Genomic DNA, 14,167 nt, shown 5'->3' with positions numbered 1-14,167 from the left:
TGTTATGGTGGTAGTTATATGACTGCAGCATTTGTCAAAATGTGTAAAACAGTGTACCTAAAAGTATGAATTTTACTGTGTATATATCATACCCTAATAAATCTAACTTTAAAAAAGAAGTTACACTTCTAGTTTCCAGTTCCACATGTAAGGAGCTTGAAAGTTGTCACTCTGTCCTAACAATACATAAAAAGCTGAACAACCTGAAAACTCAGCAACTCTTCTTATATCTGAAGGAGAAGGGAGGACATAGGGCAAACTGCTGCCCCCAAGATTGGAGAGACAGGTGAATACAGGGGATTTTGACTTAATGAAGACACATACTGGAAACCACTTTGGAAACCAGTGCCAGGGTAGGAAAACCTGAACTGTAATTGATAAGTTGCTGAAGCTCAGTGTGATTAGCTCTGAGAGGAGTCCCAGTCTCCTGGGATCCAGTCATAAGGAGTCCCCCACAATATTGTGAGATATACCTCCAGGAGCTCAACCAGGAGCTCACAATAAATATCAGAGAAAAATCGCCTTATACTTCTGGCACTGGTGGGGAAAAGGAACCATTTTGAAATATGCCACAGTATTCTGTTCTTCTTAACAAGGCCTGTCCTCAGGAGAAACAAGTTAACCAGAGCCCAACCTGCTGGAGCATTATGAAGGTTTAACTTACTGGGGAAGGGAAATACTTAATTCTACTCAGCTGCAGCCTTGCATGTGGGAGAAGGGAAAAAGCCAATTCCAGCCCACTCTAGCCATTCTGTCCCATCTAAGGGAAGAGAAAAAACTGAGAAACACTTATAAAGTTCAAAGTCCAGAGACATAGGCTCATTAAAGCCTGAGACCTGATCATTGCTTCCCCTCCCTTCACACATTACCCCTACAGTACTAAAGGCCTATTTACTAGCAGTTCATTATACCTGGTATGTCATATCAGATTACCAATTACAAGGCATACTAAAAGGCAAAAAATACAATTCAAAGACAGAGCAAGCATCAGAGCTGGATGTGGTAGAGATGTTTGAATTAGCTGACTGGGAATTAAAACAATGATGATTAATATCCTAAGGAGTCTAATCGATAAAGCAGACAGCATACAAGAACAGATGGGTACTAAAAGCAGAGAAATGGAAGTCCTAAGAAAGAATCAAAAAGAAGTGCTAGAGGTCAAAGATACTAACAGGAATGACGAATGCCTTTGATGGGCTTACTAGTAGACTGGACATAGCTGAGGAAAGAACCTTTGAGCTGGATGATATCTCAATAGAAACTTTGAAAAGCAAAAAGCAAAGAGAAAAAGGAAAAAAGCAGAATATCCCCGGGCTCTGGGACAACTACAAAAGATGCACTTATAATGGGAATATCAGAAAGAAAAGAAAGAGAAGAAATATTTGAAACAGTAATAACTGATAATTTCTCCAGATTAGTGTCAGACACCAAACCACAGATTCAGCAAGCTCTGAGAACACCACACAGAATGAATACCAAAGAAATCACACTGAAGCATATCATTTCCAAATTACAGAAAATCAGATAAAGAAAAAAATCCCAAAGGAAGCCAGAGGACAAAAGGACTTGACTTATAGAAAAAAGATAAGAATTATATCCAACTTCTCCTCAGAAATCATGCAAGTAAAGGAGGGTGGAGTGGAAAATTTAAAGTATTGAGAGGAAAAGGCTACCATCCTAGAATTCTGTACCCTGCAAAATTATCCTTCACAAGAAAAGGAGAAGTAGACTTTCTCAGACAAACAAAAATAGAGGGAATTTATCTGTCTTGCAAGAAATGTTAAAAGAAGTTCTTTGGAGAGAAGAAAAATGGTAAAGGTAAAAAATTTGGCTCTATGTAAAGAATGGAAGGCCACTGAAGAAATAAGTAAGGTAAAATAAAATCTTTCATTTTTCTTAATTGATCTAACAGATGACAGTTTGTTCAAAACAACAGTAACAACAATGTATTCACTTGTGCATGCTTATGTATATGTCATATATGTTTTTAAATATAAGTGAAATGACAGCAATGATACAAGAGAGAAATTAGAATTATTTTATTATATCAAATAAATATACTCACACTACCAATGGAGTGATATAGTGTTACTTGAAAAGACTTGGATTCGTTGTATATGTATATTCCAACCACTAATGAAAGTTAAAAAGGAGTGTAACTGATATACTAAGACAGGAGAGAAAATGGAACTGTATAAAATGTTCAGTTAGAATCACAAAAGGCAAAAAAAAAAAAGACAAAAATAGGAAAGAAAAGGGTAACAACTAGAAAAAGCAAATATGGTAGATATTAGTGCAACTGTTTCAATAATCTCTTTGAATATCTGTGGTCTAAATGTACAATTGAAAGATAGTGATTGTCAGAGTGCATAAAAAACGAGACCCAGTTTATATGTTGTCTATAAGAAACTAAATATAAAGACACTTGCAGATTAAAAGTAAATGGCTGAAGAAAAAAGTACCATGTTAACATTAATAAAGAGAAAAACAAGGTTATCTATATTAATTTCAGACAGAGCAGACTTCAAAGCAAGGGAAGTTATCAGGGATAAAGAAGAGCATTACATGATGATAAGGGGATTAGTTATTCAAGAAGACGAACCAGTCCTTTAAGTGTATGTGCCTAACAACACAATGTCAAACTATATGAGGCAAAAACTAGTGGAACTGCAAGATGAATTCACTACCATAGTTGGAGACTTCAAGATCCCTCTATCAGAAATGGACAGATCCAGCAGGCAGAAGATCAGTGAGGACATAGTTGAACTCAACAACACTATCAGTCAAAAAGGTACAGTTGACACCTAGACTCCTTCATCCAACAACAACAGAATACACATTCTTTACAAGCACACATGGACCATTCACTAAGATAGACCACATTCTGGGCCATAAAACACACCCTAACAAATTTTTAAAAATGGAAATCACACACTGTCTGCTCTTAGGCCACATGGAATTAAACTAGAAATCAGTAACAGAAAGATAACTAGAAAATTCTTAAATCCATGGAGATTATAAAACATGCCTCAAAATAACACATGGATCAAAGAGGAAGTCTCGAGAAATTTAAAAATATTTTGAACTGAGAGAAAATGAAAACACAACTTATCAAAAGTTGTGGGATGCAGCAAAAGCATGGCTTAGAAATTTATAGCATTAATTGTATATATTAGAAAAGAAGAAAAATCAATAATTTAAGCTTCCCCCTTTGGAAACAAGAAAAAGAAGAGCAAATTAAGTCCAAAGTAAACAGAAGAGAGAATACAGTTTTTCCTCAGTATCCATGGGGGATGGTCCCAGGACCTTCCAAGGAGACCAAAATCCACAGATGTTCAAGTCTCCAATATAAAATGAAGTACCATTTGCATATGACCTATGCACATCCTCCCATATACTTTAAAATCACCTCTAAATTACTTATAATACCTAATATGATATAAATGCTATGTAAATAATTGTTATACTGTATTGTTTAGGGAATCATGACAAGAAAATGTCTAGTATTCCATATAGATACAATGTTTAAAAAAATAATTTTCATCCAGTTGGTTGAATCTATGAATGCAGAACTCACGGATGTGGAGGGCTGACTGTAATACAAATTAGAGCAGAAATCAATGAAATTGAAAACAGGAAATCAAGAAATCAATCCAAAAGCTGGTTCTTTGAAAAGATCAATAAAATCAGTAAGTTTCTAGTCAGGCCAAGAAAAAAGGATACAAATTACTAATACTAGAAATGAAAGAGAGGACATCACTGCAGAGGCTATCACTTGTAATAGTATGGACACTATAAAGATAATAAAGCAATAGTGTGAACAACTCCATACCCCAAAATTGGATAACTTAGATGAAATGAACCAATTCTTTGAAAGACACAATTTGCCAAAACTCACACAGGAAAAAATAACCTGTAGGTGAATGGATTAATAAAGTGTGGTACATTCAGACAATGGAATATTATCCAACAATAAAAAGAATTGAGGTATCAAGCCATGAAATAATATGCAAACACCTCAAATGGAGTTATTAAGTGAAATAAGTCAGTCTGAAAAAACTATATACTGTATGATTTTAATTATATGACATTTGGAAAACGCAAAACTATGGAGACAATAAAAAGATCAGTGGTTGCCAGGGGTTAAGGTTCGGGTATAAAAAGCTGGAGCACAGAGGATTTTTAAGGCAGTGGAAATGCTCTGTGTGATACTCTAATGGTGTATACATGTCATTATACATTTATCCGGACCTACAGAATGTACAACACTAACAGTGAACCCTAGTGCAAACTGTGGACTTTTTAAATTTTATTTTAAGTTCCGAGATACATGTGCAGAACGTGCAGGTTTGTTACATAGGTAAACGTGTCATGGTGGTTTGCTGCACCCATCAACCCGTCACCTGGGTATTAAGCCCCACATGCATTAGCTATTTGTCCTGATGCTCTTCCTCCCTCCGCCTCACCCCCAAAACAGGCCCTGGTGTGTGTTGTTCCCCGCCCTGTGTCGGTGTGTTCTCATTGTTCAGCTCCACTTACCAGTGAGAACATGCAGTGTTTGGTTTTCTGTTCCTATGTTACAAACTGTGGACTTTGGGTGGTGATGATGTGTCAATGTAAGTTCATTAATTGTAACAAATGTACCATGTTGGTGGAGATGTTGATACTAGGGAAGGCTGTGCATATGTGGGGGAGCAGTATATGGGAAATCCCTGTACCTTCCCCAATTTTGCTATGAACCTAAGACTGCTCTAAGAAAACAAAGTCTTAAAAAAAAGTTTTTAAAAAATCACAGAAGTTCTTTCAAACTTAGATAATTCAACTTGCTTCAGTAAGCATTAAGGAAAAGCTGTAGTTTCTCCTTAGTTTGGATAACATTGATATGGACTTTCTGTGGTTATTCTTTCTCATCATTCATTGTAATTGTATATTGACGCTTGTATCCCACCATTAAAATGCATTGACTTGGGACAATTTGAATATCAATAAGGCAAATAACTGTAATGTATTAAGATATATCAAATATATTTAAATCACCGAATGAGGTCATAGTGATACTAGGTAAATAAAAATGAAAAACTGGTCACTTTTAGAGGATACTAGGAAATCAACTTATTTTGAAAACCGATTTTTAAAAAGTTTAAAAAGTATTCTGACTTTCTTATATGACCAACATTTCAGGATATCCAAATTATGAATGAGGGAAAGTTTCTCTTTGCAGACCAGATAATAAACTAGAAGGAATAATAGAATTTAAAGATTACCAGTGTGCAAGTCTATTAATTACTCTAGGCAATGATTATTGATCATTTCCACCATCACAAAAGGAGAGTCAAGCAAATACCATGTACTCGTGGTGGAAGTACATACCACCATGTGGACTATTTTTGCCAAAAGCTTAAAGCCAAATATGTTACAGATTTTCTTTCCTAGACAAGGTTTTCAGAAAATACAGGGAATGGAGATGCATGTTAATACCATAGGGATTCAATCAGTAAAATCCAAACCTTAGAAACTCAGTAAGATAACAACCTGTTTCCTCAAGTAGGGAAGAGAAGAGGAGAGGGACTCTATAAATTTGAAGAGACCTGAAATCTATAAGCCAATTGCAATTAATACATCTTATTTGGATCCTGATTTGAACAAAGAAACTAAAATACTTATGAATTAATTGGGGAAATTTGAATGTTGACTAAGTGTATTTTTATATAAATGAATTGTTTAATGTTTTAGGTATGAAAATATTTCACATTTTTTAAAAAAAGTTTTTGTCTTTGGAGTACATAATAATTTATGGATGAAGTGTTAAAATGTCTAGGATTGCTTTAATTGATACAGAGTAGGGGGCAATGAGTGGGGGATATAGAAGGAAATAAGATTGGCCATGAGTTGGTAATTGTTGAGGCTGGATGAGGAATGTATGGGTTCATGGTATAATCATTTGTACTCTTGTATATGCTGGAAATTTTACAGAATAAAGTAATACATTCAGCAAATGTTAAATGCCTATTATGTGCCATGCACTGTGCTAGGTGTAGGTTTTATATTGGTCAATAAATGGGTGTAACTTAACACTAACCTTGTAGAACTTTCGATCTCCAGAGGAGACAGATGGTAAATAAAGAAATACTTATCCTAAATTGTGATCTGTCTACTGTGGAGAGTTATGAGTGCAGTTCAGTGATGGAGATTAGGGAAGGACATCCGTCTAGGCTGGCTGGGATAGGCCTCTCTGAGGTGGTGATACTTCAGCTCAGATCTGAAGGAAGCGAATAGCCAGCCATGCCCAGAGACTGCAGACTGTTTCCAGGAGGGGCGGGCACGCTGGGCAAGGAAGTGCTTGGTGTGGGTGCACTCGTTTGCTCTGAGAGACAGCAGTATCTTACTGTGTAGCCATTTGTTGATTCAAAATTTCTTTTGTGCACTATTGTATGTTTATGTGTGTCTAACCTTGGATCTAATAAATGACAAACTCTAGAACTGCTTCTCAGCCTGGCATAGTTTCACTTGTGCTACATGGATGTCAATAGTACATGCCTTTTGATGAATAATTTTTTTAACCTATAGACTTTCCAAATGACTCTTAGAATGTGGATAAGAACAGTCTGTGTTCAAAAGAATCAGCAATTAAAATGAAGCGCATCCTAGTAGTCCTGGAAAATAACAGAAATATGTCTCAGGTTCTGGATTATATTTTGCTAAGATAACTATAACAAGTCCTGCCCTTTAGTTACCCTTCTAGCTGTTAGAGCAAGAATAAATATTGTTTTTGGAAATGCCTGAATTTCTTACAATGAATAAAAAAATGTTATTATTATTTAAGTATCATATTCTCCAATGGTGAACAGGAGTCAAACACAATGTAGAGATTCAGTAAATGTTAAATGAATAAATGATCGGTGTCTTGTATGAACTTCTCCTTGCCAAAGCTTTCTCTTTGAGTCCCTATAAACTACTAGTACTTTGGGCAAGAGGAAGAGAGAGAGAGAGAGAGAGGTGTGTGTGTGTGTGTTTGTGCATGAGTGCATGTGGCAGTGTGGCGGGGGAGATGTTGCCTCTTTTTCACAATATGATCATTTCCTTCTCTCTTTTAGACATATTACTGATGCCACACTTGCCATTGTGAAAGGAGAGACAGTTCCACTTGATGTCTTGCAGATCAAGGTAAATCTTTTCATCACATATTGAAAAAACTGTGAAAGTAATACTCACATTTTAAAGAAAATAAACTGTAGCAGTTCAAATGAGGTCATCATGAAAACAGTAGTTGCTCTTCCATTCCTACCCCAAGTATTAGTCCCCAGAGAAAATTTATTTTTTACCTGTTAATTCTAGTTGTTATCACTAATTAATATGCTTTTGCTCCTATTTTTAAAATGTGGCTAAAAACATAATATTTACCATTGTAGTCATTTTTAAGTATACAGTTCAGTAGTGTTAAGTATACTTAACTACTTTTTTTTTTTTTTTTTTGAGAAGGAGTCTTGGTCTGTCGCCCAGGCTGGAGTGCAGTGGCACAATCTCAGATCACTGCAACCTCTGCCTCCCGAGTTTAAGCAATTCTCCTGTCTCAGTGTCCCAAGTAGCTGAAATTACAGGCACCCACCTCCACACCTGGTTAATTTTAACTACTTTTTGATTTATCAGTTTTAGACCTTATCTTTGACCTCTTTGTTTTACAGGCATACCTCATTTTATTACACTTCACCTTATTGCATTTCACAGATATTGTGCTTTTTACGAATTGAACGTCTGTGGCAACCCTGCCCCAAGCAAGTCTACCAGTGTCATTTTTCCAACAGCACGTGCTCACGTCATGACTCTGTGTCACATTTTGGTAATCCTCACGATACCTCAAACTTTTTCATCATTACTATATTGTTACGGTGATCTGTGATCAGTGATCTTTGATGTTACTATTGTAATTGTTCGGGGCACCATGAATTGTGCCCACATATAATAGCAAACTTAATTAAATGTGTGCGTTGACTGCTCCACCAAACAGCCATTTCCCTACCTGTCTCTGTTCCCTCTGACACAACAATATTGAAATTAGGTGAATTAATAACCCTACTTAGCCTCTAAGTGTTCACATAAAGAAGAGACACCTGTCTCTCACTTTAAATCAAAAGCTAGAGATGAGGCCAGGCTCGCTGGTTCACACCTGTAATTCCAGCACTTTGGGAGGTCATGGCAGGCGGATCACTTGAGGTCAGGAGTTCAAGACCAGCCTGGCCAACATGGTGAAACCCCATCTCTACTAAAAATACAAAAATTAGCTGGGCATTTAAAAAAAAAAAAAGCTAGGAATAGTTATGCTTAGTAAGAAAGGCATGTTAAAAGTTGAGATAGGCTGAAAACTAGGCCTCATGCCAAATAGCCAAGTTGTGAATGCAAAGGAAAAGTTCTTGAAGGAACTTAAAGTGCTACTACACTGAGCATATGAATGATAAGAAAGTGTGGCCCGGTGCAGTGGCTCACACCTGTAATCGCAGCACTTTGGGAGGCCGAGGTGGGTGGATCACCTGACGTTGGGAGTTAGAGACCAGCCTGATCAACATGGAGAAACCCCATCTCTACTAAAAATACAAAATTAGTTGGGTGTGGTGGCGCATGCCTGTAATCTCAGGTACTTGGGAGGCTGAGGCAGGAGAATTGCTTGAGCCTGGGAGGCAGAGGTTGCGGTGAGCCAAGATCGCGCCATTGCACTCCAGCCTGGGCAACAAGAGCGAAACTCTGTCTAAAAAAAAAAAAAAAAAGAAAAGAAAGAAATTGAAGTAGCCATATTGCTGATATGGAGAAAGTTTTAGTGGTCTGGGTGGAAGACCAAATCAGCCACAACATTCCCTTAAGCCACAGCTAATCCAGGGCAAGGCCCTAACTCTCTTCAATTTTATGAAGGCTAAGTTAAGTGAAGAGGCTGCAGAAGAAACATTTAAAGCTAACAGAGGTTGGTTCATGAGGTTTAAGGAAAGAAGCCCTCCTCCTAACATAAAGTGCAAGCTGGAGCAGCAATTAGCTGATGGAGAAGGTGCTGCAAGTTATCCAGAAGATCTAGCTAAGATGATTGACAGAGGTACCCGTACTAAACAACAGATTTTCTGTGTAGACAAAACAGCCTTTTATTGGAAGAATGTGCCATCTCAGACTTTCATAGCTAGAGACGGGAAGTCAATGGCTGGCTTCAAAGTTTGGGACAGGCTGACTCTCTTGTTAAAAACTACTGCAGCTGGTGACTTTTAAGTTCAAGCCAGTGCTCATTTACCATTCCAAAAGTCCTAGGGCCTTTAAAAATTATGCTGCATCTACTCTGCTTGTGCTGTGTAACTGTAAGAACAAATCCTGGGTGACAGCACATCTGTTTACAGCATAGTTTACTGAATATTTCAGGCCCACTGTTGAGACCCACTGCTCAGAAAAAACAATTCCTATCAAAATATTACTGCTTATTAACAAGCACCTGACCACCCGAGAGCCCTGATGGATATGTACAAGGAGATTAATGTTTTCTTGCCTGCTAACAGACATTCATCCTGCATCTCACGGATCAACGAATAATTTCAACTTTCAAGTTTTATTATTTAAGAAATAAATTGTGGACCAAAGGTCATCAATAGATGAACTACAGTCTTGGCAACAAAGTGAGACCCCATCTATAAAAAAAAAAACTTTGTAAAAAATTAGACAGGCATGGTGGTGTGGGCCGATAGTCCCAGCTGTCATAGATAGTGCTTCATCTGATGTATCTGGGCAAAATAATTGAAAACCTTCTGGAAACGATTCACCATTCTAGATGCCATTACAAACACTGATGATTCATGGGAGGAGGTCAACATAACAGTGTTAACAGAAGTTTGAAAGAAGTTGATTCCAACCCTCATGGATGACTTTAAGGGGTTCAAGATTTCAGTGGAGGAAGGAACTGCAGATGTAGTAGAAATAACAAGAGAACTGGAATTAGAAGTGGAACCTGAAGATGTGATTGAAATGCTGCAATCTTGTAAAATTTGAATTAAGAGTTGTTTCTTATGGATGGGCAAAGAAAGTGATTTCTTGAGATGGAATATACTTGTGATGATGATGCCGTGAACCTTGTTGAAATGACAAAAAAGGATTTAAAATATTATGTAAACTTAGTTGACAAAGCATTGGCAGGGATTGAGAAGACTGACTCCAACTTTGGGAGAATTTCTGCTGTAAGTCACATGCTATCAAACTGCATATATCCTGCAGATACATCTTTCATGAAAGGATGAGTCCGATATTGCAAACTTCATTGCTGTCTTACTTTAAGAAATTGTCCCATCCACCCCAACCTTCAGCAACCACCACCCTGATCAGTCAGCAGCCATCAACATAGAGGCAAGACCCTCCACAGCAAAGAGATTAGGACTTGCCGAAAGCTCAGAGAATTGTTAGCATTTTTAAATTTAGCATTTAATGTTAGCATTTTTTTAAGTTAAGGTACATGCTTTTTTTGACGTAATGCTGTTGCACACTCAATAGACTAGTATAATATAAACATAATTTTTATATGCACTGGAAAACCAAAAAGTTCCTGTGACTCATTTTATTGCGATACTCACTTTATTGCAGTGGTCTGGAACCGAACCTGCAACATCTGTGAGATATATAAGAATTGCTCTCTATCTACGCTCAATATAATTGTATTGCTATTTTTAGTTCCTTTATTTTATTTATTTATTTATTTTTTTTGAGGCAGGATCTCACTCTGTCACCGAGGCTGGAGTGCAGTGGCACGATCATAGCTCATTGCAACCTCAAACTCCTGGGCTCAAGGGATCTTCCTGCTTCAGCCTCCTAAGTAGCTAGGACTACAGACCCACACCACCATGCCTGTCTAATTTTTTACAAAGATTTTTTTGTATAGATGGGGTCTCACTTTGTTGCCCAGGCTGTAGTTCATCTATTGATGACCTTTGGTCCACAAGTAGTTCATCTACCTCATATGGTTGTCTTGAATATTAAAAGAGTTAATAAACAAATATAAAATACTTAGGATAGTGATTTTTACCTGTGTGTATGGTGGCCACCTCTTCCTCTCATGCCCTGCCAAAGGTGAAACTGTTCTCATAGCTCATCACCCTATTAGAGTAGCTTGTCTTTTTTTGAATTCATGTTAGTTGGTCATCTTGCAATCTTAGCTCTCTGATAAGCTTTTTTAAAGTTATGATTTTGTAGAGTATCTGGCTTTTTCTCATTTTTAGGGTGGGACAGTGTTCTTTGTACTTTCCTACATGCTAGGGGGGAATAGAATTTCCCATTTTTCTTATTAATTGTGTAATGTTTTCTTACTGATTTATACATGAACTGATGAATTATATTAGACATATATATTTTAAAAAGACTTAGAAGCAATGATACCTAATAGCAGTGATCATATTTGGCACCCAGAAGGTGGCTTTCAATACCATTCTCAATAAAAACAACCAAGGCTCTGTGAAGGGATGGCTTTCACAGGGCAATAACAAGGCAGGAAAGTACTCAAAAGCTGATGGAGATATCACAAAAGATGTAGACTTCAGGTGTCCTACTCGCCAATTTTGGGACTCTTTGAATATTACAAAGAACAATAATGCTGATGAATCATAATGCCTTAAAAATGAAGAATCCATGAGTTTCCAGTGATATTTCAGGATTGCCAGTTTGTAAACGCAGAAGGAATGATAGAAAATCTCCATTTTAAAAATCACCTGTGTAATAATTGATTGAGGTAGAGATCATCAGTGAATACTAAAACCATTGGATAAAGGATTGTTGGTAAACAAAGTCCACAGTCTCAAAGTATCTGAGATTACTTAATAATTTAAAAGGGAAAATAGACTTTGATAGTGGAGAAATCTAGCATATGTTACTTTAACTGAGTGATCAAACTTAGCATTGCGAATAATGGATACACTGATGTCGTCTGCCTCCTGATGTGATATATTGAGAAGGATATAACATCACCTATGTATTTTGCTGCACAAAGTATTAACTAACTGAATATAATCATGAATAATTAGACAAATCCAAATTCTAAAAACAAAAATTGGACTCATCAAAAAATGGCAATGTCATGAAATCCAAAAGAAGGTAGACAGTCTGTTCAGGATTAAGGAATACTAAAGAAATAATTAACTGCAGTACAAGAGCCTGAATTGGAAAAATGAGAAACAATGGCAATCCATAAAAGGCATTATTGGAACAATTAGAGAAATTTTAGTATAAACTATATCTTAAATATTATGTATTGATGTTAGATTTCTTGAGAGGGACAGTGGTGTTGTGGTTATGTCTGTGTGTGTTCTTGTTCTTAGGAGCTGCATGATGAAATATGTAGTGGTAAAGGGTCATGGGTCTGCAATTTATTAGCAAATTTAACATCACTGGAGAACATATACACACAGATAAAGCTAATGTGGAGGAAATGTTGGCAGTTGGTAAATCTGGGTGAAAGGTATAAATGGTGTTCATTGTACTGTTTAAAATTTGTTTTGGTTTGACACTTTTCCAAAATAACTTTGAGGGTAAGAAGGTCCAGTAGCTATTGTCAATTCTTATCAGCGTTCTCTATTAAAAAATAATTTAAGTCTTAGAAAACAGGTATTCTCACTTGAATAGTAGTTACGTAGTGACTCCTTTTTCATCTAAACTCTTATTTTTTTTCTGGAAAGAGCAAATTCCTAGGAGGGCAGAGCCGCGAAGTTAAATAACCCTATAAACGGTGAGCCCCATGTTCTTAGATTTGTCCTGAAAATGTACCAGCTACATTCAGGATGAACATCTTATATTCATTCAGGTTCCCTGATATTTATGAATGAAGGGTCCTCACTGTGTCATGATTCCAAACTTCAATCCTAAAAAGTTGCTGTTAGTCACATAGAGCTTGCTATAAGTATTTTTACAATTGGCGAACCCATGAGCTTGCCTTTTATTTTCTTTTCTTCTCGTGCACTGATGTCTGGACTCGTCACCATGACCTCATTGATCATGATAAAAGTGATTTAAATTGCAGTTGATCTTTTAGCATATAATAAAGCTACCTTGTTTTCACAACATGGGATGGCTACGCTGAAATTTCAGCCTAGGAAAGGTACTACAGATTGTTATCTATGGAGATATTATTTAAAATACTGTTATTACCAAAGAAGGTGGATCAGGATACATCTCTTCATAACTGAGTGATTTATTCTTTCTTATATATGTGTTAGAAGTAATCCATCCCAGAGTATCTGAGATTTAACTGGAAATTCTTGCTGTGCTTTTATTGATTGATTGATTGATTGAGATGGAGTCTCACCCTGTAACTCAGGCTGAAGTGCAGTGGTGCAGTCTTGGCTCACTGCAACCTCCACCTCCCAGGTTCAAGCCATTCTCCTGCCTCAGCCTCCTGAGTAACTGGGACTACAGGTGCGTACCACCACACCCAGCTAATTTTTGTATTTTTAGTAGAGACAGGGTTTCACCATATTGGTCAGGCTTGTCTTGAACTCCTGGCCTCGTGATACACCCACCTCAGCCTCCCAAAGTGCTGGGATTACAGGCGTGAGCCACTGGGCCCGGCCTGTGCTTATATTTAAACGTCTCTTATCTCCTTTATGTTTTTCTTTGAAATATACTGATTTTGTGAATTGATGAAACCAGTATCAAATTTACCACAGGCTCTGTGTATTGATGACACAACCCAGAAAGAAAACTCTGAAAATCAGTTCCTAGAAAATGTGGTACAACAGTCTCTACTCTGGTTTCTGAGGAACCCAACTAAGTTGGATACATTTTCTTTTTCCTTATTTTCTGAAAATTAATTTCAGAATATGGGGAAAAAGATCATAGACAAAGCCTTGTACTATAAGCGTTATAGCTAAAGCCTGATACCACATTTTTCTTCTTTCAAAGAACAAGCCAACCTTATCAAACATATGTCTGACGATTCTCCAAAGATAAAAGAAATAGTTCTTGGAAACAATAATGCCTTCTATTTAGCTTTTAGATTGTTCAATCTGTGTTCACATTTCACTTGAATCTCCCGCTCAGTGAGGAAGTTGAGGTGAGATTCGTATCCTCCTTTGACAGGTTAGGGAAAAAAGAATCCTTTGATTATGACGAGTTGTGCTGGAGATGTAACTAGAATTGAGATTTCCTTTCTTTAGTCCGTTGGTTTTTC

General features: G+C 37.0%; 2 protein-coding genes across 4 annotated transcripts in view; one reads left to right on the top strand and one right to left on the bottom strand.

Moving 5' to 3' along the window:
* DENND11 (DENN domain containing 11) overlaps window positions 1-14,167 on the bottom strand; it is a 98,557-nt gene that overhangs the window by 15,003 nt on the left and 69,387 nt on the right. The window lies entirely within an intron of this gene.
* Window positions 1-14,167, top strand: part of LOC105471269 (acylglycerol kinase) — a 110,749-nt gene that overhangs the window by 62,888 nt on the left and 33,694 nt on the right. For all 3 annotated transcript variants that reach the window (XM_011723639.3, XM_011723637.3, XM_011723638.3), the window contains exon 9: window positions 7,095-7,164. In XM_011723639.3, the coding sequence (XP_011721941.1) occupies window positions 7,095-7,164 (70 nt within the window). The remainder of the gene's footprint in view (window positions 1-7,094; window positions 7,165-14,167) is intronic.

The sequence above is a fragment of the Macaca nemestrina genome, chromosome 4 (assembly GCF_043159975.1).
Source record: "Macaca nemestrina isolate mMacNem1 chromosome 4, mMacNem.hap1, whole genome shotgun sequence".
In the NCBI taxonomy this organism is placed as follows: Eukaryota; Metazoa; Chordata; class Mammalia; order Primates; family Cercopithecidae; genus Macaca; species Macaca nemestrina.
Note: the sequence above shows the minus strand (reverse complement) of the source record. Positions and strands in the feature narration are given on the sequence as shown.